General features: G+C 35.4%; 3 protein-coding genes and 1 pseudogene across 3 annotated transcripts in view; all 4 read right to left on the reverse strand.

Annotated features, from left to right (window-relative positions):
* Positions 1 to 9,537, reverse strand: part of LOC124927120 (putative GEM-like protein 8) — a 36,000-nt gene extending 26,463 nt beyond the window's left edge. The window contains exon 1 of the mRNA XM_047467472.1: positions 9,378 to 9,537. Coding sequence (XP_047323428.1) covers positions 9,378 to 9,474 — 97 coding nt within the window. The 5' untranslated portion in view covers positions 9,475 to 9,537. The remainder of the gene's footprint in view (positions 1 to 9,377) is intronic.
* On the reverse strand, positions 7,837 to 9,314 carry LOC124927937 (putative GEM-like protein 8). The gene is made up of 2 exons (XM_047468449.1): positions 9,018 to 9,314; positions 7,837 to 8,046 (listed from the first exon to the last, which is right to left on the reverse strand). Exons 1-2 carry the CDS (start codon positions 9,312 to 9,314, stop codon positions 7,846 to 7,848), a joined length of 498 nt encoding a protein of 165 aa, XP_047324405.1. The 3' UTR covers positions 7,837 to 7,845.
* Positions 9,538 to 16,616: 7,079 nt separating the features above from the next.
* On the reverse strand, positions 16,617 to 18,069 carry LOC124927119 (putative GEM-like protein 8). The gene is made up of 4 exons (XM_047467470.1): positions 17,566 to 18,069; positions 17,395 to 17,460; positions 17,036 to 17,310; positions 16,617 to 16,924 (listed from the first exon to the last, which is right to left on the reverse strand). The coding sequence occupies exons 1-4, from the start codon at positions 17,741 to 17,743 to the stop codon at positions 16,727 to 16,729; spliced, it is 717 nt and encodes a 238-aa protein (XP_047323426.1). The 5' UTR covers positions 17,744 to 18,069; the 3' UTR covers positions 16,617 to 16,726.
* Positions 18,070 to 19,303: 1,234 nt separating this feature from the next.
* Positions 19,304 to 22,672, reverse strand: LOC124924702 (annotated as a pseudogene).
* Between the last annotated feature and the right edge of the window lie 2,457 nt (positions 22,673 to 25,129).

Here is a 25,129-nt window from a genome sequence, read left to right on the forward strand (position 1 = left end):
TCGGCGGTCCTTTTATTCTCTATGAAGAGGAAGTCTGAGAGTTCTTTAAGCTAGGAAAAGTTGTTTGAGATTCGATCAAAACGGCGATGAATGGTGCAAAAATTTCTATCTCTAAAGCCTTATTCGCCGAGTTCTTCGAAATCCCATTGGAGAGTCACACATTCAATGTCATGAATCCGACCGAGACTATTTCATAAATGCATACTCTCTTCTCGGACATAGGCGGTCCGATTAACATCAACGGGAAGAAGAAAGTTCTAAAATACCATATCTACATTCTGAACAATATTGTAGCGAAGTCGCTTCAGGGAAGGGTAGGGTCCTTCGATCTCTATACTCAAGACCGGCTTGGATGTGGAAGATGAATGTTTAGAAACTGCTGATGCAGTCGCTCAACATCTTCAAGCTGAAGAGGATGCTGCTGTTGAGGCCGCTAAGGCGGCTGCCGATGCTGTTAAAATGGGGGAAGGTAACAGTAGAAGGGGGTCAAGCGCTCATGGCACTCGATCCAAAAGAAAGCCTTCTAGCTGCCAGGCTGATTGAGGTGGTCGTAAAAACGGTCGTGGAGGAGATAGAGGCGGTGGTGATGGTGGTCGAGCAGTAGGTCGGCTGCATAACCTTTTAACTGGGGAATCAGTTTTTCAAGAAGTAACTCCAAGAGTTAAAAGGGAAGGATCTTAAATCTATCATCTTACGTTATGTACTTTTAATTCTGTTTAAATACATTGGATAATTCTTAAGTTTGTATTCTAAATTGAACTTGTGTTCTTAACTCGATTGTTCTAACTTAGTTTTAACATCATCAAAAATGGAGAAACTGTTGGGTTAAATTAAACAAAGAAAAGAGAAAATTAATTAAAGTAAAAGAATATGCACAACATAATTTTGATAATATGGTTTGAACAAAACTAAGTTAGGTTATTTGTCGTTGTGCAGGTACAGATCTAAAAAAGAATGTCTATTCGGATGCCGTCTAACTCTTTTAGACGTGGTCTAAGGAGTGCGCATTGTTAGACGCGGTCTAACTCCTTTAGACGTGGTCTAAAGGGATGCGCAGTTAGACGCTTTCTAACTCATTTAGATGTGGTCTAAAGGGAAGCATAGTTAGATGCGGTCTAACTCATTTAGACACGGTCTAAAGGATAAGCGCAATTAGACGTCGTGTAAGTTGATTAGACGTCCGAAGGAGTGTCTAACTACGTTCTCACTCAACTCATATGCAGTTACCGATTTTAATAGTCTGACAAGCCAGTTGATCCCAACAAATGAAAGACTACCACGTACGTGTTTATCATTCAAATTGCCCACGTTGTATCTCTCTAGTACAAGACAATATTAAATGATATCGGTGCACTACTTGTCTGGTACGACCACGATTCCAATGCTCATAGTTTGTTGTACGCTCATACTATTAGTGGCCATCCAAAAAAAGGAGGACACGTGTCCACAAAGAAGATTTGACCAGACGACGGACGAACAACTAGATCTAAAGCTAACTTGGTCACTCTCTCTCTATCCAATCTCTGAAGCTCAAGAACAAACTACTCACTATCTATCTATGTGATTACTCTATAATTAGTCTACTGTTTTTTATGTGTGAAATTTCAGTATTGTATATTGAACAAAGGTTGTTCTATTCAATAGAGAGTTAGCTAAAACTTCAGAAGTAGGCGGTTGTTATGTCCTGTGGCTTCTAACTAGGTTTGTGTAGTTTGTTCTATACAAATCAAAGCCTTCTAGTGAATATTCTTCTGGTTGTGAAAGAAAGAGTGACATATGAATATCTAATGACTCAGCAAGTAATTAGGCGTTTAAAACATGCTGGAATTCTTTGCTTTTAAAAGGGAGACATATGCATAAAAATGTTCATCATTTAAAAAGAGTTAATCAGTTTATAAACACCAATGGCATGTTTAGAAAATATGATTTCATGGGGCCTGTATAGTAAAATCTTGAGCCATATTTTGATCCTACACATTTCAGAGCTGATCCTGAAGGCAAGGAATTTGTTTGAGCCGTATTTGGTTAAGCAAAATTAGAAGTCCAACCCTAAAAGCCCTTGACCTGTTTGGACCATCATTTAGTTGGACAACAGTAACTAGAGCTCATGCTAGTAACTCTGATCCCATAAATATTCAGCCACCATAAATATTCAGCCAATATTTTGGATTCAGCTGACCAGAGCTCATGCTGGCCAGCCTCCTCCTGTTTCCATCAATACTTGTTCATCAATAATGTGTCACAATATATTCAAAAATCATAAGGGTTTCGGTTTTATAAAAACTGTGTATATTTAACAATCATGGAAACCCTATCATACTTGGAAAACATGATAAACCTTGTCATTTTTGGAAAACAGATTGTTTATAAACCATGCTTGTCAATAAAACCATGTTATTCTATAGAAACATGTTATCCAAATATATATGAATATTATATAGAAAATACTAGAGATACATATACATGTGTTAGTTTAAGAGTGAGTTTGAGAAAGAGCTTTCCTTAATTTCAGAATTGGATAAAGAAATGATCTTTCCTAAGGCTAGCTGTTCTTTCAGAATTCCTAAATGTTGATTGCTTTTAAAAGGTTCCTTAAAGAATTCCTTTTTAGGACTTGTTGATAGAGAGAGAAAGCTGAATTTCTAATGAAGAAGGATAATTGGGAGTAAGGGTGGGTTAAGGTTGATGTGCAATGTGGAAGGCATGCAAGTGGGAATCATGCAATTGGGTTGTGGTGGAATGTTTCTAAGCTTCCAAGTGGTTTAATTATATGATAACATGTGTGGATTTTATTAGTGACTAAAAGAGGAAATAAATTAGGATTATATTTATCCTAATTATCTGGCAAGTCCCTTACATGGGTCCTTTTTACTTGCTGTATCAGTCATAATTCCTAAATTCCTAAGTATAATTTAAATTCCCTTTTACAAGGTCCCTTGTACATTCTGTCCCATTTTATATTATTGTTTCTAATAATAATAATAATAAATCTATTCTTTATTTATTCTAGTAAGTATTCCTAAGTCAAATTATAAGTGACCACATAAGGGTGAAACTCAATTAATATGCCCTTGACACTACTAGATTTCTATAACATGAAAATGTGAACTTGGGCATAATAATTCTACCCTACTTATAAAAATTTCGACCTCGAAATTTACTTACAAAATAACTCAGTATAATTCTTCTACATATCTTGTTCTACTTCCCAAGTTGCTTCCTCTAATGAACTATTGTGCCAAAGCACCTTGACCATATCTTGTTCTACTTCCCAAGTTGCTTCCTCTAATGAACTATTGTGCCAAAGCACCTTGACATATCTTGTTCTACTTCCCAAGTTGCTTCCTAGAATTTGGGTTGGGCACTCTTCATAAGATAGGTCATTTGCTAATTGCACCTCTTCATGATGAATTACATGGTTGGCATTGGGAATGTACTTCCTTAAGTTGGAGAAATGGAAGACATTATGAACTATAACAAGTCTAGGAGGTAATGTTAATCTATAAGAAATCTCACCTACTGCCTCAAGAATTTCAAAAGGCCCTATGTATCTGGGGTGAAATACAATACTGAATGCTAGCTTCATCCCAAAACCCTTGTGTAAGCTCTCTCAGAAGTGTGAGGTGAAACGAGGATCTCGATCGGACACAATTCTGGTTGGGATGCCGTGAAGTCTAACAATCTCTTGTAGATACAACTCTGCATATTGATTCATTGAGAAAGTTGTCTTTATAGGTAGGAAATGTGCCGATTTAGTTAGACGATCTACAATTACCCAGATGACATTCATTTTCCTCAAGTCAGAGATAATTCAAAAACAAAATCCATGGCAATATCATCCTATTTCGAAACAGGAATGGATAGTGGGTAGAGAAGTTCAGTAGGCCTTTGATGCTCAATCTTAACTTGCTGGAAAGTTAAGCACTCACTAACATATTTACTGATATTCTTCTTCATACCAGGCCACCAATACAGCATCTGCAGATCTTTGAACATCTTGGTACTTCCTGGATGAATAGAATATGGAGTAGTATGTGCCTCAACCAATAATTCTTGCCTTAAAGAACCTACAGATGGTACCCATAGCCTATTCCTATGATACACAAGATTATTCTTAGTGATATACAAAAGTGTCTCTCCTTTCTCCTCTCTTTGCTTCCATAAGGTGAGATGTGGGTCATCAGCTTGTCCCAACCTAATTCTTTCCACAAGATCAGGAACAATGGCTAGAGTTGCAAGAATGCACTCCTACCTTGGCTCAATCACAACCAGTTTAAATTTTTAGTCAACTTATATTGTTAAAATGTCACACATTCATCAAATTTGATATTGAATTTAAAATATAAAATTTTATTAGCTTAGTTGGTTAAAGAGTTGTACTTGTTTTGTTAGGTTACAAGTTTGAAACATACATATAATATTTTTAATATTATTTTTAACCGTTTCAATTTTATGGGCATGTCAACCCAAAATCCGATCCAAATATTCATTTACTCTCACATATATATCCAAATTATCCACAGCTCTCCCGGCAATTCAGACACTTTTAAATTTAAGCATCATTCTATATATATATATATAGATAGATAGATAACCTTGACATGCATTTTTTTTATATTCATTATTTTATTATTGTCAAGAATGAAACTAAGACAAGATCTCGAGAACAAATTAATCTATGTCAAAGACCTATTTAACTAATTTGTATGTATTTGTGACGATCTTGTATGTATTCATTACGATCTTGTATGTATTCATGACGATCTTGTCAAAGAGACCTATTTAGTCTTCTATTGTGTTGGGTCAAATTATTTTGACTAAGTGTTGAAATAATTTAACCATTATAATTTTGATGATGAAATGACTTATGCGTTTTGATGCAGGTGTATCGAAATCATATTTCAATAAGACTTGGCTCTAATGAGGCTCATTAGACCGATTTTGGCATTAGATGTATAGAATTAGACGTGCAATCTAACTCAACGGAGTTAGACGTGCAGTCTAATGAATGCATAGAATTAGACGTGCAGTCTAACTCAACGGAGTTAGGCGTGCAATCTAATGAATGCATAGAATTAGACGTACAGTCTAACTCAACAGAATTAGACGTGCAGTCTAATAGATCAATGAAATTAGACGTGCAGTCTAACTCAGCGGAGTTAGACGTGCAGTCTAACTCAGCGGAGTTAGACGTACAATCTAATAGATCTACGGAATTAGACATGTAGTCTAACTCAGTAGAGTTAGACGTGCAATCTAATATATTTGCAATTAGACGTATAGTCTAATGTATACGGAATTAGACGTGCAGTCTAACTCAGCGGAGTTAGACGTGCAGTCTAATATATTCGAAATTAGACGTGCAGTCTAACTCAGCAGAGTTAGACGTGCAGTCTAACTCAGCGGAGTTAGACGTGTAGTCTAATACATTCGGAGTTAGACGTGCAGTCTAATGCATTCGGAATTAGACGTGCAGTCTAACTCAGCGGAGTTAGACGTGCAGTCTAATACATTCGGAATTAGACGCGCAGTCTAACTCAGTGGAGTTAGACGTGCAGTCTAATATATTCGGAATTAGACGTGCAGTCTAACTTAGTGGAGTTAGACGTGCAATCTATTGTAATGTGAAAGTTAGACGTAAGTCTAACTCCTTCAGACAAGTCTGAGGTAGAACCAGAATTAGACGTGCAGTCTAACTCAGTGGAGTTAGACGTGCAGTCTAACTCAGTGGAGTTAGACGTGCAGTTTAAGGGTTTGTGACAATTAGACATGTAGTATAATTGGTGAAAGTTAAACGTAAGTCTAACTTCTTCAGACAAGTCTGAGTTAGAACCGGAATTAGACGTGCAGTGGAGTTAGACATGCAGTCTAATGGTTAGTGAATGATTAGACGTGGAGTATAATCAATGAAAGTTAGACATGAGTCTAACTCCTTCAGATTAGTTTGAAGTGATTGTAATTAGACGTAAGTCTAATTTCATTAGACCAGGTGGTCTAATGGACTCTGTTATTAGACGGGGATGTTTGATTTCATTAGACGAGGTCGTCTAACTGAAATACGTCTAAGGCTAAGCTTAAACAGTATCTTTGAAGCTAGCACCTGCCTACCCACGTGCTATAGCTGTACCCTACTCCTGCTCCACTTTCTAGTGAAGATCAGTACAACAGCTATATGCAACCAACCAATGAATGCCACGTAAGAGAATTTTTCTCTTATTACTTGTTTTGCAGGTACATCTCTAATGGAATATTCGGCGCACTACTAGTGATGTACGACCACGATCTTTGTGCTTAGAACCTGCTGTGTACAATGGAGGCTTTCCAATGGAAGAGTGCCACATATCATTCAAAAAGATTTGACCGTTAGCCTCTACTTAGTATTTATCAAATCCTAAGGACAACGGACAAACAACCATCTATTCGATCAACTGAGAGAAATACTATCTGAGAAGAACTTCTGTGAAATCAAGCATTTACCGTGAAGCTGCTTTCCTAGTTGTACTGTGTGTGAATCAAGAGAGAGCTAGAAAATCAAAAACACCTTTAGCTGAGTGATATTCTTCATCTTGTAAATTGAACAGAGTGTGTTCTGTTCAATAGTGAGCTAAGTGTGTGCAAACTGTATTTGATTCTAATCATATTATAGTGAATCCTTCCGGTGGTTGGAAGAAGAGGTGACGTAGAAGAGTTTCACCGAACATCCATAAACAAACTGCTGTGTTCTTTCATTTCTGTCATCTTTTCATCTTTCATCTTGAGCTTCAAACCCAAGTAAACAATTCCGCCTTGAATCTGTTTCAAGTGTTTACAAAAGTTTGCGTAGAATAGAAAGCGAATTAAATCCCTAACATGATTTCTTTCAAACTGTTTTTCATAAGCCTTCATCCATAGTCAGACCCCGTCTCTATCGATAAAGTCGATCATATCATATTGTTCATTAATTGTATTTTTTACTATCTTGTATGTATTTTTGACGATATAGTATGTATTCTTGACGATCTAGTATATATTTTGATATGTATAAGTGACGATTTTGTATATTTTTTTATGTCACTTCTTTTTATGTTACACTTCTTTTTATGTACACACTTTTATATAGAGAGACAAAGTTTGAGCATGGAGGTTCACAACGATCTATAAGAATTTTAAACATTTGTATCAACTCCCAACGAACCATTCGAGACGAAATCTTGATATCAAAGTTTATTAGAGCTGGTACAAATGAGCAAAAATATTATAGAGATGAAAGCTTCACAGCATTGCTGGAGGTTTAACACAAGTCATATAAGACTTTTACAAGAAAATGTACACTAGATCCTAAAATGTATAGATTGTGACGAAATCTTGATATCAAAGAAAATATAATTTTACGAAACAACTATAACATATTAACATACCCATTTCACGATGATTATTGTCTTCTTCAAATTAGAGAGGGAAAAGATGGAGGGTCGTGCTGATGTTGGGAGAAACCGGCTTCCCGGCGAAAGAGGGAGAAATCGCTGCTGAAAGTTGGAAAATCGCGGGGATGATAATTTAGGGAGGGAAGATGAACATAAGAAATGGAGAGGGTTTGACACCAAAAACCCAAAAAAATGATATTAAGGACAAAAATAACATTTTACGGATTAAAATGTCATTTTTTTCAAATATTATTAACAATGAGTTAATTTTCAAATTTGAACTCTTACCCACCAAATTTCCCAATTAACCAATTAAATAGTTAGTGGAGAACTTGTTCTTGAAAGTTTGATTAATCAATGAAAAAGTAATTTTATACAAGATCAATACAAAAAAATAGCAAATCAGAGTTACAAAAATCTTGAGTTAAATTATATGCTGAAATCACATTACATTGCAGTTCTCTGATATTTTAGATTCGGAGATTTCCCTTTGAAGATTCTTATAAGTTTTTCGATAATTTGAGAAACCCAAAAACCAGAAATCAAAATTATCCACAGTCACAATCTCGATGTATTTCTCTTTAGGTCTTGTGATGTTCTTGTTTTCAATGGCCTCGCTTATTTTTGCCAGAGGTATCGTCACCTGCATATAATATAGGCAAATTGCTTTTCTCACCCCCTCCCATATTCCCACCCCCGCTTAATTACTTAATTAATTTTAAAATGACTTATTTATCCCTATCACCTTTATATATTTACACATTTCTTATTTTATTTATTTTATTTTATTTTATTATTGAGTGATTTTATTAAATATAATTAATTAATTAATTTTTAATATTTTTTAACTTTATTTATTTAATTAAAAATACAAAATATTATTATTTTTATATTATAATTATTTAAAATATATTAAATATTGAAATATATAATAATTTAATAAAATATAAATAATTAATATTTTATTATATTAATTATATATATATATATATATATTAAAATACTTATAAAAATTATTTATCAAATAATAATTAATAATTAGTCTAATTATAATATTTTAATTAATAATATTATATATTAATAATTAGTCAAACATAATATTTTTAATTTTAATTAATAATATTATATATTAATAATTATTTCTAATTTTAATTAATAATATTATATATTAATAATTAGTCAAACATAATATTAATAATTATTAATATTTTTATAAATAAAATTATCTATTAAATAATAATTAATAATTAATATAATCATAATATTTTATTTAATAATATTATATATTAATACTTATTCAAACATAATATTTTTAATAATAAGTCTTAATAATATTATATATTAATAATTAGTTAAACGTAATATTTTTAATAATAAGTCGCTTCACCGGCGCCCTAAAATAAATAAAATAAGAAATGTAAATATATAAAGGTGGCAAGAGTTAAATAAGTCATTTTAGAATTTTAGAGTTGATTGAGGAGTGAGGGAGGGGGTTGGGAATATGGGAGGGGGTGGGAAAAGCAGCTCCCATAATATAGTATGCGTCAGTTCAAACACGTTGAAAAGACGTGGAAACCTTGAATCAGAAAAGGGTTTGATTAAAGAAGATCTCACCTTGTAGTGTGCTCTAACAAACTGTCCGTTTTGAGAGCATAATTTGATACATCTTTCGCTAAGGAATGCAATCTTTTCGGAAGAAATGAAGAGAAGACCCGCGATGGGACCGGCTGTTGTAGATAAATAACATTGGGAAGCAGTTACAAGCATCTCTCCTTGTCTGACTTGGAAATTTCTTTTGAATACTTTCTCCAATCCACCATTTTGAAGAATTGTAGCTCCCAAGCTCAATTTTCTCTTCACTGCTGTTGACAAGTTAAACCCACTTGAGCTGCGCATCATCGAAGAAGTCATGGTTAAAGTTTGAACAGTTGAAAACAAAATTAATGCTTATTGAGAAGAAGGTTGAACACTTACTGTGTTTCCACTCGATTGCATTGATAGAACGACTAAAACCTTTCTCCAATGTGGTCAATGGGTTTCTGTAAAATTGTTGCTGAGAAAGGATATTCATGTTTAGAAGACTGAGATTGATCAAGATGAGAAGATGAATGAGACCAGATCTTCTGCAAATGTACTTATAAGGTCAGTTGAATGGAGTTAGGATTGCTGAGTCAACAACTGTATTGATCGGTTTCTGAAATTGTAAAGGTTGTTTGGCTGAGGTGGTGGTGCGTTTTGGGTCTCTTTTTGGAAAGATTAGTGTTCCCAGATTCTGCCATCATCTATTTGTTTATAATTCTCTTTAACAATCAAGATAGACTTATTTCATCATCATTTAGCTTTATGAGCTGGAATTTATGCTTTCTGAAATGATGGGTTTTCTCTTCAAGCATGAAGCTGAATGGAAAGAAGCGTCATTGCTTACAAAAAAAGTGTCCATGCAAATATATTAGACCAATAACAAGTTTTCTTTGAGAAAAAAGAAAAGGGTAGTTCATGAATGATAAGCCTAGCAACCTTCATTGTGTGCCATTCCATGTCATTATCATATCAGATCAGATCAAAGGAAAATGCTAGACTGTAAAGATGGTTTCTTTATTTCTCTTTTGGCTATTCTTGTAGGGCAAAGAAATCTGGTGTTGAAGCTCGTCAACTCCACAGGGGAAGCCAGACAATGCCACATGATGACCCATGTTAGTCGGCTTATATTTAACTATCTGCCTGAAAATAAAAATGATTTAATAAATTTAACTGTCTTAAGATCTGGATAGGAAGAAAAAGAGTTTTGATAAATCTCAGTTCATGAAATAACAAATTGCAATCTAATTGATTACATACCTTTATAACCTTTCTTACCGCGTCATTTTGAGCTGTGAAAGGTGAGAAAAGCATCAAAACTTCCCAAAATGTCTATCTTTCAGGCCTTCTTTTTCCAACATGGAAGAAGAATTGGCAAAATCACTACCTTTCTACCATTATGTCTGCATAATTTCCCCATCAAATTTCCCTCTTGCTGGGATTCTATTTGTAGGACAAGTTGAAGTGAATATTCTGACAGAAGATGCTTAATGTTTTACACTCTTCCATTCTTTCTTAATTTATTTTCTTCAAGCTCTGGATCAAGTATTGTGGAATTGGTTAGTGTAGGGAATTTCTCTCCTAATCAATCAAAGAACTTAAGAAATATAGCAGCAAGAAACCAATAAAACAACACAAGATTTGATATCGGAGTTCGACCCAAAAAAGATGGTCTACGTCTCCGTCGAGCTCTGTTACGAACTCGATTCCACTATCACAATTAAACGTTTCAGTTACACCTCGTTCTTCATATATATCAATCACACCTCTGAAATCTCTTACACTCTTGTGTGAATTACTCATATATATATATATAAACAACTTGTCCTAACTAACTTAACAAACTTAACAAACTTAAGCCTTTGACACTTTAGTTAGTTGGGCCTATTAAATTTGGGCCTGACCCATCAACTCAATTTCAACAATCTCCACCTTGAGTTGAAGGGTCCTTCTCTTGTTCTAGTGAAATCGAATATGTTCATCACTTCATTGCTCGAAGCCTTCATTGCACTAAATCTCTTGAACTCTAAGCAAATCCAAACAATGTCTGAATTTACTTAGAGGTAGTACCTTGGTTCCAACATCAGCCGGGTTATCTTCTGTTCCAACCTTGTTGATTGAAACCACCCATTTTGCTATCTTCTCTCGAATGAAATGGTGCTTGATATCCACGTGTTTTGTTCTGTCATGGAACACGGGATTCTTGCACAAGTGTAGTGCACTTTGGCTATCTGTGAACACCGTCGCAGGTCCTTCGAACACCTTCAGTTCTTGCAGCAGACCCTGAATCCACATTGCTTCCTTTACAGCTTCAGTTGCTGCGATATATTCGGCTTCTGTTGTTGATAAGGCCACTACTGATTGCAACTGGCTCTTCCAACTGATACAGTTACCGTTCACCAAAAAATAGAAAGCCGAAGTTGATTTCCTTGAGTCTTTATCTCCTGCATAGTCTGAGTCCACGTAACCAATTACACTAACATCTGCTCCACTTCTTTTCCTGTAACATATCCCCACATTAGTAGTCGAGGCTATGTATCTTAGTAACCACTTCATTGCGAGCCAATGTTCACGGCCTGGACTTGCCATAAACCTGCTCAAGACACTAATCGCATGTGCCAAGTCTGGCCTGGTACAGACCATTGAGTACATCATAGACCCAACTGCACTTGAATACGGAATCTTTTCCATATAAGTCTGATCTGACCTGGTTTTTGCCGAGTTCACAGACAACATCAGATACTGATTCGTGATCGGCAACTTTGCTGGCTTGGCTCCTCGAATTTCGAACTTGTCAATCACCTTCTCGAGATACCCTTGCTGGCTGAGAGTCATTACACCATTCTTCCTGTCTCTCTTAATCCTTATCCCAAGAATCTTAGCAGCTTTGCCTAAGTCCTTCATATCGAACTCAGAACTTAGAACAATTTTCAACTTCTTCACACTTGAAGCTTCTTTGCTGATTAGTAGCATATCATCTACATATAGCAGAAGATAATCAGCTTCAAGTATATTCTTCCCTCTAAAGTATATAAACAAGTATCATAGCTACTCCTCATAAAGCCTTGTTGAGTAATAAACACATCAAACCGTAAATACCACTGCCTTGGTGATTGTTTGAGTCCATACAACGACTTCCTAAGCAAACACACCATGTTCTTCTCTTGATGAACTTTGAACCCTTCTGGCTGCTCCATGTAGATGGTTTCCTCTAAATTTCCATGAAGAAACGCAGTCTTAACATCCATTTGTTCTAACTCAAGATCGAACTGAGTTACCAGCGAGAGCATTATCCGAATTGTTTTGTACTTAACAACTGGTGAGAAGATCTCATTATAGGCCACTCCTTCCTTTTGAGAGAACCCTTTAGCAACTAATCTTGCTTTGTACTTGACCCCCTCCTGAATCGAAATACCTTCCTTGATCTTATAGATCCACCTGCACTTGATTACAGATTGTTTGACAGGCCTTGGAACAATCTCCCAAGTTGAATTCTTATAAAGTGAATTCATTTCTTCCTTCATAGCTTCCATCCACTTGGATTTATCACTAGAACTCAAAGCCTCTTTGAAATCTTCCAGCTCAGTTTTGTCTAACTCAACTTCTGTCATAAACGCATATGCCAACATATCGGTATAAGCTGAGAACCCATACCTCTGGATGGGTTTTGGTTGCCTCCTTTCCCCGTCCCTTGCGAGTTGATAACTAGCTTCCGACTGAGCTGTAATTTCCTCGTCTTGTGCCACAACAGGTTCAACATCTGTACCAGTAAATTCCTCCTGATTATCAGCAACCATTTCAGTGTTTTGATCTGAAATCAATGGCTCCACCTGACCATGATCCCCTGCATTAATCTCCACTTGACCAGTCCCCTGCTCGCTTTTACCCAAGTCACCTTGATTAGATTGATTCTGAGAGAGACACACAAACTCCTCTTCATTGAATACTACGTCCCTGCTGTTTATGGTTTTAAAACCACCAGACTGTTTTAACCACAGCCTATAACCTTTCACTCCTTGAGGATACCCAAGAAACACACATTTCACACTTCTTGGCTCTAACTTGCCTTCTTTTTGATGAGCGAAGGCTGTACATCCAAATGGTCTAAGATGAGACAAATCTGGAGGTTTACCTGTCCACATTTCTTCAGGAGTTTTGAACTCAATTGCTGTCGACGGACATCGATTCACCAAATATGCTGCTGTCATTACAGCTTCTCCCCAGAAAGACTTGGACAAACCTGCCCCGAAAAGCATGCATCGAGACTTATCTAACAAAGTCCGACTCATTCGCTCAGCAACTCCGTTTTGCTGGGGTGTGGATCGAACTGTTCTATGTCTTTGAACCCCTAGCTCATGACAATGACTATCAAACACTTCGTTGCAAAACTCTAACCCATTATCTGTTCTTAGGATCTTTAATTTTTTACCTGTCAGATTCTCAACCAAAGTCTTCCATGTTTTGAACTTCTCAAAAGCATCGCTTTTGTGTTTCAATAGATAAACTCATACTTTACGAGAATAATCATCTACGATTGACAAGAAATACGAGTTACCTCCATGCGTCGATGTTTTCTCAGGACCCCATAAGTCTGAATGGACATACTCCAACACGCCCTTGGACTTATGAACTCCTGTCTTAAATTTCTGCCGATGCTGCTTGCCTAACACGCAATGCTCGCAAAAGTTTAAACCCTTGACTCTATCTGAGCCTAATATATTCTTGTCGCTGAGAATCTGCAAACCCTTCTCACTGATGTGACCGAGCCTCCGATGCCATATCGTGGCCTTCTTGTCTTCATCTGAAACTACAAGTGCAGACTGTCTCGACACAGTTTCACCAATCAGCTGATACAAACCCTCTTGCTTGATACCTTGCATCATTAACCTGTTTTCCTTCATTATTTTCATCTTCCCCGACACTATCTGATTTGTGTATCCCAAGTCATCAAGAATCCCGAGAGAGACGAGGTTTCGTGACAGCTGAGGCACAAACCTGACTTGTTTCAGAACCCTTACAACACCATCGAACATTTTTATGCTAACATCTCCAATACCTTCTTCTTGACATGCATTGCTATTTCCCATCAGCACCTTGCAACCACTCAGTTTCTGGAAATTAGAGATCCAATCTTTTCTGTACGTCATGTGAAAGTACAACCGGAATCAAGAACCCAGTCCCTCCTAGTATCTTCCATTGACGCCATTAAGACCTCTCCACTATCATAGCCATCACCATAATTCGCTGATTTTTTAGTCTCCACTTGCTTTTTCTTGTTATCTTTTAGCCAGCTATAGCAGTGGTTTCGAAGATGACCAACCTTTCCACAATGATAGCATTTTCTTGTTTCTGTAGATTCTGATTGTGATGTTTTGCTTTTCTTGTCTTTCGATTTGTTATTGGTGCGAGGTTGCCCTTTGAAGAAGTTTTTCCCTTTGGCCATGTAATTCTCACCATTCGAACTCGCTTTCTTTTCTGTCCTTAATTCTAACTCTCTCGACTTCAATGCCGAAATCACCTCTTCAAGAGTGATACTTGTTCGTCCATATTTGATCGCATTACGGACTTCTTTGTAGGATTCGGGAAGAGAGTTGAGGATGATTATTGCCTGGTTTTCATTGCTCATAGCTTCGTTCTCGCCTGAGTTTGCCAACTCGATATTGAGTTTCAAGAACTCATCAAGATTTTGAGTAAGAGTCTTTTCTTGCATCATCTTGTAACTGAACAACCTTTCCTTCAAGTAAATCTTGTTGATCAAAGATTTGGATTGGAACAGCTCGTCTAGGCGCCTCCACATCGATGCCGGAGTCTTCTCATTGTCTATCAATCGGATTACAGAATCTGAGAGATGAAAAATGATTGTACCAATCGCTGTCTCTGTCATCTCGATCTTTTGATCTTTATTCATCTCCATTGGCCACGAGACTGGTTCTTCTAGAGTTCGCAGAAGATGCTGCTGTGCCAAGAGAGCCCTGATTTTCCGCTGCCAAATGCGAAAATCTCCATTGCCATCGAACTTGTCAATGTCAGTCTTCATGCTTGAGATGGACTGCCACTGGAATTCCCAAGGTACTGTCTTGTGTGTTGATCTCTTTCTGGTATAATATTGAACCTTGTCCACTTTGTCTTTTTCTGCGCCTGAGCCGGAATCTTCCTTATCTGTATCACTAGCCAGCATTAAAGACCTTTCCAAGATTCCTCAAGATTCTTCAAGATTGATTCTAATCTTGCCCAAACCGAGCTCTGATACCACTGTAGGGAATTTCCCTCCTAATCAATCAAAGAACTTAAGAAATATAGCAGCAAGAAACCAATAAAAAAATACAAGATTTGATATCGGAGTTCGACCCAAAAAAGATGGTCTACGTCTCCGTCGAGCTCTGTTACGAACTCGATTCCACTATCACAATTAAACGTTTCAGTTACACCTCGTTCTTCATATATATCAATCACACCTCTGAAATCTCTTACACTCTTGTGTGAATTACTCATATATATATATATAAACAACTTGTCCTAACTAATTTAACAAACTTAACAAACTTAAGCCTTTGACACTTTAGTTAGTTGGGCCTATTAAATTTGGGCCTGACCCATCAACTCAATTTCAACAGTTAGGAATCACTGACCCTTTGAAATTGAGTTAATAAGAATACCAAGTTTGACATCTTTGATAATTAAATAAAATTTATCTTGAATATGAAAATCGACCCAACATGTGTCTTTCTTCGGGTGGATGTAGTATTTTACCATATGGTAAGTCTTTACTCACGAGGTGCTTAATGTGAGCAAATGATGGCATTTTTTTCTTACGAAAAGATTTGGGCACGGCCTATTTGTCAAATAATTGTGGGATTATAAATAGGATAACGGATTAAGTATGTAGCCTACAAACACATTTAACCAGGCGCAGAACTTGTCGCCTGACGGGCTCGAATCCAAGATATTAGGGTTAGTATCCACCTCTTATTGCCACTAGGCTAGAAGAGGGGATAATTGTGGGATTGTATTCTCAGCCCTAGTCGGGTTATGCCAAAGTCAATCGACGGATTTTGGTAAGTTTGGACTGATTGTAATAAGGGAGATTCGCCTTAAAAAGAATTGGTTTACCATCCCTATAATGTGGTGAATTTTATGTAATGAAAGGAACATGAGATCTTTCGGGATAACTTACATTTTTTTTTCTTTTCAAAACAAATAGGCCTATTCCTAAACTTCCTTTGCCTTCCCAAGAATTTACTCAAAATGATTGGAGGATGGCTTGCTTTCTCAAAAACACTTGTTAATGTTTGTTTATCTAGAAAATTATTTTGTAATTTATTTTCCGTGTTATAGTATTTTCCTTTTAACTACAGCCACTTTGGTGATGTTTAAATCATCCAAAATATATGAAATTCTCTTTCTCTGCAAATTTCTACAAAGATCAATTTCATAAATTTCTTCACTTCCATCGACAGGTATCTGCAATCTTATCAATGAGGGATATTATATTATTGATGGTTTTAGAAATCTTATAATGTTGGAACTTTACTTTATTGAATTTTATTTTTTGGAAGCAGATAAAAGTTAAAAGTTCATATGTATTCTGTGTATAAATTTGTTCATTAGAATTCTTATCACAGTTAATGATAGGCATTTACAAAAATAAAGAGAAATTTCATTTCCATTGATTTGTTACTGTACAATATAGTCCTTTGGACAAGAAGAGGATTGTCAAAGTAAAATGTTCTTCTGATCACTACTTCTTAGTGAGTAGAAAGTTCAAAGTATTGAGGTAGAGAAATAGCTTGTATAATGTATTTGTAAGTATTTTGATAATTGAGAAATCCCATGAACCAAAAATCAAAGTTATCCACAGTAGCAAGTTCAATGTACTTCTGTGATGGCCTCTCCGAGTTTTGGCTCACGATTGCGCCTTTTATCTTTCCTAGTGGTATCGATATCTGCATAAGATAGGAATCATTTGACCATTAAGTACTTCAGAAAGATCATAAATATGATTTTTTACTAAAATGACTGTTTTGTTTCAAAGAATTAAAGTCTGTAAGTGTGACCTTATAATGGGCTCTGGCTGACATTCCATTTGGGGACTGGAGTTTGATAGATCTTTCACTACAGAATGCAATCCTGTTAGTTGTGATGAAAAGAAGACCGGCTATGGGACCAGCTGTTGTGGAGATATAACACTGAGAAGCATTTAAGATCTTCTCTCCATTTTCAACACTAAATTTATGCTTGAAAACCTTCTCCACTCCACCATTTTTGAGGATTTTGGCTCCTAAGCCCAACTTCCCCTTTACTATTGCACTGATATTAGATCCTAGTTTTACTGCAAGCATGAATTTCATTAGAAAACAAATCATGATTTATTTAATGAATATATGGAAGGAATTGTTTGGGGAAAAGTATCTACCATGCTCTAGAATGTTATTTGCTGCATTAATTGCTCTCTCTGTCGGTCTTCTCTTTTTATTTATTACTGCATTTACAATAAAAGAAACATTAAGAAAATGAAAAATTGAAAAAAAATATAATAATCCTCAAATTCTTAAAATGAAATAGTAAAATGGGGAGTAAAACTTACTCTGATTGAACTTCAATGATCCATTGACAGGAAAAGATATATGATTATGGCGACCATGATCAAGCAAGAGTCTGTTTGATCTGGTGGGAATTCCAATAAAATGCTCAACGGGCTGCAGATTTTTCATGTTCAAAGGAATTCTTGCAGTGGGTGCTCCAAAACAATTTAAACGGCACATATTTATAAAGATTAGGGGAGGGAGGAGAATGGAAGCACAATTGGTTTAAAGCTTTCAGTTGTTTGATGACTCATGTTTGCCTCATCCACATGAATAAAAGTGTCCTCTCAAGTTAGCTTTAGATTAGATAATGCTTGCTTTTTTGTTTGTCTGTGTATCCTTCCATATTTTAATCTAAGTAAAGCCAGCTTACTAGACTTTTAGCCCTTCAGCTAGTTAATTAGTTAGAAATCTGGTGTACTGAAACTTAACATTGGAAGTAAAAAGTGGTTGGCTGAATGGGTGATGGGGATCTTGAACATTTAATCCAGAAAAGTAACAAAACACATGGGATAATATTTTGCTGATTGGATAAGTTGTGTGTATAATAACTTTTTGAGGTGGCACTATGTCTTTATGGTTTAAAAGCAGGAAGTAAAAATAATTAAATAAATAATTCAACTTCAACCAAAGTTGAAAGTTTAATTAGTATTTGGGGATCTTGAAATAAAGATTAAAGGTCTCAACTTGACTTTGGATTTATTTACTTTTTTTACATTACCATGTCTTTTTAACCAGGCCAGTATCCTGCTAGCACAATAACCCAAATGATCTTTCACTTTAATCTAGTGCTTTTAATGTGTATTTTTAGAAAAAGGTTCAGCGTTGTATCCAACCAATGTGATTTTTTACAAGAACGGGGGAAGAAAAGACAGAAAAACGAAGAAAAAAAATACAGTTATTAGATTTCTATCAGGATAAAGAAATCTCATCCTTTGCAAATTTCCATTTTCTTGATGGAAGAGAACGTGTGTAGGAAGAAGCCCTTCATCCTATCTTTTCCGATACGTTTTCCTTGGAATGTTCTTTTGTTCCACCCATTGCTGTAATAGATGGGATTGTATGCCAAAAAACATGACATCAAGTTTAATCATCCCAAGATGTCCATTTTCAGGCCTCTTTTTTTTTTTTTTTTAACTCTGGAAGGAGTAGTAGGATTGTAAAAATTACCCCATACCTTTCTCTGAATTTGGCTTGGGGATCAGCTTTTAGTGTCAAAATTTTCATTATTGTTTTTTCTTCTTATCTGTAATCTGGATTTATGAGTTGTTGAATTGGTTAAATATCATTTTTTCCATTTTGGATTCTTGTTTTTTCAGACTAGGGTTTATTTCATGGAAAGGGATCAAGGTGCTTTCACTAGGAATCGAACTTGAGACCTTAACCTCTCAAGTTCTAAGTCATGAGTCTTTTTGGATTCATTAAACTTACTAATTTCAAGAAGCATTGAAAGTATTGAGTTTCACCCATAATATTACAAGATTTAACTGTTGTACTTCATAATGAATGATGATTTCAAATTGAAGATTTCTAACTACAAAAAGAAATGCAGTTGCATTTATGATGCGATAACTTAAAATTCCTGAAAATTTAATTTGTCTTAACTTTTCATTAGAATGCTTATCATTAGTTAATGATAAGATTTTTACAAAGATGCACATATAAACTTTCTTCGTACTGTACATTATAATCTTGTTTATGAGAAGAAAAAATCTACAACTAAAAATGATCTTCTGATCATCACTTCTGGGTGAGTTGAAAGAATTGAGTTAGAGAAATAGCTTTTAGAATGCAAGTGTAGGTTTTCTGATAATTGAGAAATCCCATAAACCAGAAATCAAAGTTTTATCCACAGTAGCAAGTTCAATGTACTTCTGCGATGTCCTCTTCTCGTTTTGGCTCAAGATCGTGCCCCTTATCTTCCCCAAAGGTATCGATACCTGCATAAGATAGGAAGAATGATAGACCATTAGTACTTCCAACTTTTTCCAAGAAAAATGTAGGGAATTATAGTAAAATGATTTATTTTTTAGTGAAATGAAGTTTGTAAGCTTACCTTATAATGGGCTCTGGCTGACATTCCACTTGAGGACTGGAGTTTAAGGGATCTTTCACTATAAAAGGCAATTCTGTGAGTTGTGATGAATAGCAAACCAGCTATTGGACCGACAGTTGTGGATATATAACATTGAGAAGCCTTCAAGATCTTCTCTCCATTTCCTACATTGAACTTTTGCTTGAAGATCTTACCCACTCCACCATTTTAAAGGATAATTTTGGCTCCTAAGCTCAACTTCCCCTTCAATATTGTGGTGATATTGGATCCTAGTTTTACTGTAAATACATACATCAACCAAAATACATAAGCTTTGATTAATTTTTTTGTCATGAATAAATATATGAGAATTCTTGAGGATAAAAAGTATTTACCATGCTCTAGAATGCTATTTGCTTCCTTTTCTGCTGGTCTTTTCGTTCTATTTATCACTGCATATATATGATTCTGTCTACCATGATCAAGCAAAAGCCTGTTTGAGCTAATAATGGGAAATCCAGTGAAATTCTCAACAGTTTTCAAATTCTTCACGTTTAACAAATCTCTTTGATTTGAAATAAGTTTTGGAATGATCAGTGGACTTGTTGCAGTGGGTAATTAGAATCAATGTAATAGGCACTAATTTATAAGGCTTTCAAATCTTTCAGTTGTTTGATGACTCATTTTTGCCTCATCCACATGAATAAAAGTGTCATCTCAAGTTGGCTTTAGATTAAATAATGGATGTATTATTAAATATTTGTGTGCCCTTTCATATTTTCCAAAACTAGGGAAGGCAACTTAACTTTATAAGGTCAGTTGAATAGAAACTTTTAGTATGGCTGAGTCAACAACTGTAATGATCGGTTCTGAAATTGAAAAGGTTGTTTGTCTGAGTTGGTGGTGTGTGTTTGGATCTGTTTTTGGAAAGATTAGTGATCCCAGATTCTTCCATCATCTATTTGTTTATAATTCTATTTAACAAGCAAGATAGACTTATTTTTATCATCATTTAGCTTTATGAGCTGGAATTTTATGTTTTCTTAAATGATGGGTTTTCTCTTCAAGCATGAAGCTGACTGGAAAGCGTCATTGCTTACAAAAAAAAGTGTCCATGCAAAAGTATTAGACCAATAACAAGTTTTCATTGAGAAAAAAGAAAAGGGTAGTTCATGAATGATAAGCCTAACAACCTTCATTGTGTGCCATTCCATGTCATGATCAGATCAAAGGAAAATGCTAGACTGTAAAGATGGTTTCTTTATTTATTTATTTCTCTTTTGGCTATTCTTGTAGAGGAGGGAAATCTGATGTTGAAGCTCGTCATCTCCATAGGGGAAGCCAGACAATGCCACGTGATGACCCATGTCAGGCAGCATACTTTTTATGTCACTTTCTGCCTGAATATAAAAATGATTTAATAAACTCAACCGTCTTCAAAACTTTAGCTCCCAGAAATATATAAACCGACTTACTAGTTGTCCCACTCTAGTAAAAAACATCATTCTCTAAAACAACCAACATCATTTTTTTTACAGTTAACTTTAAACTTAATATAAAACGATTTACACATTCTTCTTCTTATAAAGCGTAGTTCAAACCTGTAATGAGATTTACTTAAATATTTAATAATGAAAAAATTATAATAAAAATTGTTAAAATCATTTAGAATGATGAGTTTAATATTAAAATACGACTTATAATGTTTGAAAATTGAATTATATAAAGTAGTACAATTTTTATTGCCTGAAAATTGAAATATTTACAATAACTGTCATATAAAACGATTTATACATTCATATAAAACGATTTACACGTTCATATAAACTATATTTCATACCTTCATTTAAAATTTTTTCTTATTTGTTTGATTTCATTTGTAAAGGTTCAACTAAAATAATAAATGAGGAGAATTAAATTAAGCAAATCACATCAAGCAAATACTTCACACCCTTGGAAATACTGGCAAGAACAACCCATGAAAATTTTATTACGCATTTTAAAAAAAAAAACTTTCTATAGAGAAAACTGTATTTTTTTAAGACCCGAACCTCTTCCATTGACATTCACAACCTCATTCAATAATTATCCGAAAAACAAAAAAAAATACAGTGAGGGTCATTGGATTTGGTTCCATTTTTCACTAGGCATATCTAAATGCATAGTTGAGTTCTCTCGAATGAAATGCCAAAATAATTCTAAAGAATAGAGTTGGAGACAACATTTTAAGATAAACTTCATTGTTTATGTTGTCTCCAGTTTTTTGTGTACTTCACAAAGTTCTACAAGTATACATCAATTTCTACTTATATGCAACAAATTATCATGTAAATATATTCTTAAAGTGCATAGTTTGTTGTGTTATTTGTGTTGTAAATTCAAAATCTTTAAATCTCTATAGGCTGTTTCAAAATTAAAATATTTTAACTGGTGCAAATTCACCTTCACCTTAGATGTACGTATGGATAGTGCTACTTTAAAGTGGCATTATAATAAAATGTCATTTTTTCATGGACCACTAACATATTTTTTTTTTGATAAATGATCAATTGACATATAAATACATTATTATAATTTATTAGATATATATATATTTTTGATAAAATATTTATATATGCAAATGGATCAGTGCTACTTGGACAAAGTCATTGAGCGTACACCGAAACATCCCAAGACTTTTCCCATTTTGGGATGTTGGGACAACAATAGTATGTACAAGTGAATTGCGTATGAGTCCAAACTTGGGGGTTTGGACATTGTAGATCAATTACAAACTTTCAAATAATAGAAAAAAGATGATCAATCTTTAAATGACATGTCTGAGAAGGAGCTGACTAAGAAGAAGTATCCTAAGAAGGAGCAGTCTAAGAAGGAGCGACCTGAGAAGGAGAGCCTAAGAAGGACATGCCTAAGCAGTCTATTAGGGGATTGACACCAACTATTGCCTATACGTTCAAAAGAATTGCTGAGGCTACACTGTGTTCAAACTATTGGCAGACGGTGCAGAAATGCTAAAACACATATTTTTTTACCCAGAGTTACAACATGAATTCATTCCCAGTTATAGAAGTCATTATTAACCCTATTTGTAAGCTCATAAACTAGAATCCAATGCTTAGAAAAACCTTCCTAAATAGCTTATAGAAGACAGCATTAAACCGACCAAGACATCCTCACAAAGACAAAAACATTCCTCATATAAACTATCCTCCTAACGAAGGCATACATGTTGGGCTTTATGGGTCCAGCCCAATTAGACAATATAAAAACCAAATAAACCCTAATTTTGTTTCTCTCTCTACCACAATTTTCAGTGAAAGTTCTGTGAAGAGATCAAGAGAAACAGAGTGAAGAAAATACAAAGGAAGAAGAAGAGAAGAAGATATAGAGGAAGAAGAAGAGAAGGAGAACAGAGTATCACCTTTTTTGTCTTGATTACCCTCAGGTTCATTTCTCTCTTATTTGTAAAGGGAATTTCATGTTTTCTCAAACCTAGATTTGTTTGGGTTTGAATGAAATTAGTTTCTCTGTATGTATACCTCAACTTTAGGTTTAAAGTTGAGAAGAACAATTGTATCGGTTTCTTACTAATTAGTGAAATCTGTTGGTTTTGCCCCGTGGTTTTTTACCCTCCGTGTTGAGAGAGTTTTCCACGTAAATCTGGTGTTCTTTATTACTTTGCTGATCTTCTAGTATGATTTGGTTGACTTGTGAAATTAATCAGATCAATTGATTTCAATAGGAAAGTATTATTCAACTTGAAATTCCTAACAAGTGGTATCAGAGCTGTTAGGTTTACTTTCTATTGAAGAGTGCTTTTCTTAGGTTCAGATGGAAGGCAATAGCACTATGATCAGGCTGACAAACAATAACTGGCAGATTTGGAAATCCAAAATGGAGGACATCCTTTATTGTAAGGATCTGTATGAGCCAGTTGAAGGAGATAGTGCAAAGCCAAAAGAGATGGCTGAAGCTGATTGGATAAAACTGAACCGGAAAGCAGTCGGCACAATCAGACAATGGCTTGATGATAGTGTTTATCACCATGTAGCAAGTGAGAAAAGTGCTCATGAGCTATGGAAGAAGCTAGAGTCATTGTATGAGCAGAAAACGGCAGGTAACAAAGCGTTTCTGATCCGAAAGTTGGTAAATCTGAAATTCAGAGAAGGCACAGGTGTTGCTGAGCATTTAAACGAGTTCCAGAGCTTGATTAATCAATTATTAGTGATGGAGATGACCTTAGAAGATGAGCTACAAGCCTTATTGCTATTGGGATCATTGCCTGACAGTTGGGAGACATTGGTTGTGACAGTTAGTAATGCAGCTCCGAATGGTGTGCTTACTATGAGTATAGTTACTAGCAGCTTGTTCAATGAGGAGACAAGAAGGAAGTAAACTAATACAAATAGTGCACAGGCCCTAGTCACAGAGAACAGGGGAAGAGCTGAACACCGACAACAATCAAGAGGCCATAACAAGTCAAGAGGCAGATCAAAATCTAAGGGAAGAGAATGTTATCACTGTGGTAAAGAAGGTCACATGAAGAAAAATTGTAGAGCCTAAAAAAGACTAAAGAATGAAGGAAAAAATCAGAATAAAGATGATGAAAACAGAAATACCACAGCCACAGTAACTGTAGAGGATGTAGTTATTCTTTCTTGTGAAAAGGAACAATATCTACATGTAGAAGATCACCAAGGAGTTGAGTGGATAGTTGATACAGGTGCTTGCTATCATGCTACACCAAATAAAGAGTTCTTCACCACGTACAAGGCTGGAGATCTTGGTACAGTGAAGATTGGTAATACTAGTCACTCAAGCATTGTGGGTATTGGTGACATTTATTTGCAGACAGAACAGGGGCATCGGTTAACACTGAAAGATGTGCGGCATATTCCTGATTTGCGTCTAAATTTGATATCAGGTGATGCATTGGACAAAGATGGATTCAAGCATTATCTTGGTGGTGGTGAATGGAAACTCAGCAAAGGATCAATGATTGTAGCAAAAGGGAAGTCGTGGCACTCATTGTACAGAACACATGTGAAGGTACTCAAAGATGATCTGAATGCAGTACAAGCTGAAAGCTCTCTAAATCTGTGGCATCAACGCCTTGGCCACATGAGTGAGAAAGGGCTGCGAATTCTGGTGAGGAAGCTGCACATCCCCTCAACCAAAGATGAGGTTCTGGATCTATGCGACTACTGCCCATTTGGTAAGCAACATCGAGTCTCTTTTTGTCAGACATCAGAAAGAAAACATAATGTGTGAGACTTGATTTATTCTGATATGTGTGGTCCTTTTGAAGTGGAGTCATTCGGTGGAAATCGATATTTTTTTAACATTTATTGATGATGCGTCTAGAAAGGTGTGGGTTTATTTTATGAGAACAAAAGACCAGATATTCAATTGTTTTCAAGAGTTCCATGTCATGGTAGAAAGAGAGACAGACAGTAAGCTGAAATGTCTTCGCTTTGATAACGGGGGAGAGTACACCTCCAAGGAATTTAAAGCATACTGTACCAAATATG

The sequence above is a fragment of the Impatiens glandulifera genome, chromosome 2, assembly GCF_907164915.1.
Source record: "Impatiens glandulifera chromosome 2, dImpGla2.1, whole genome shotgun sequence".
In the NCBI taxonomy this organism is placed as follows: domain Eukaryota; kingdom Viridiplantae; phylum Streptophyta; class Magnoliopsida; order Ericales; family Balsaminaceae; genus Impatiens; species Impatiens glandulifera.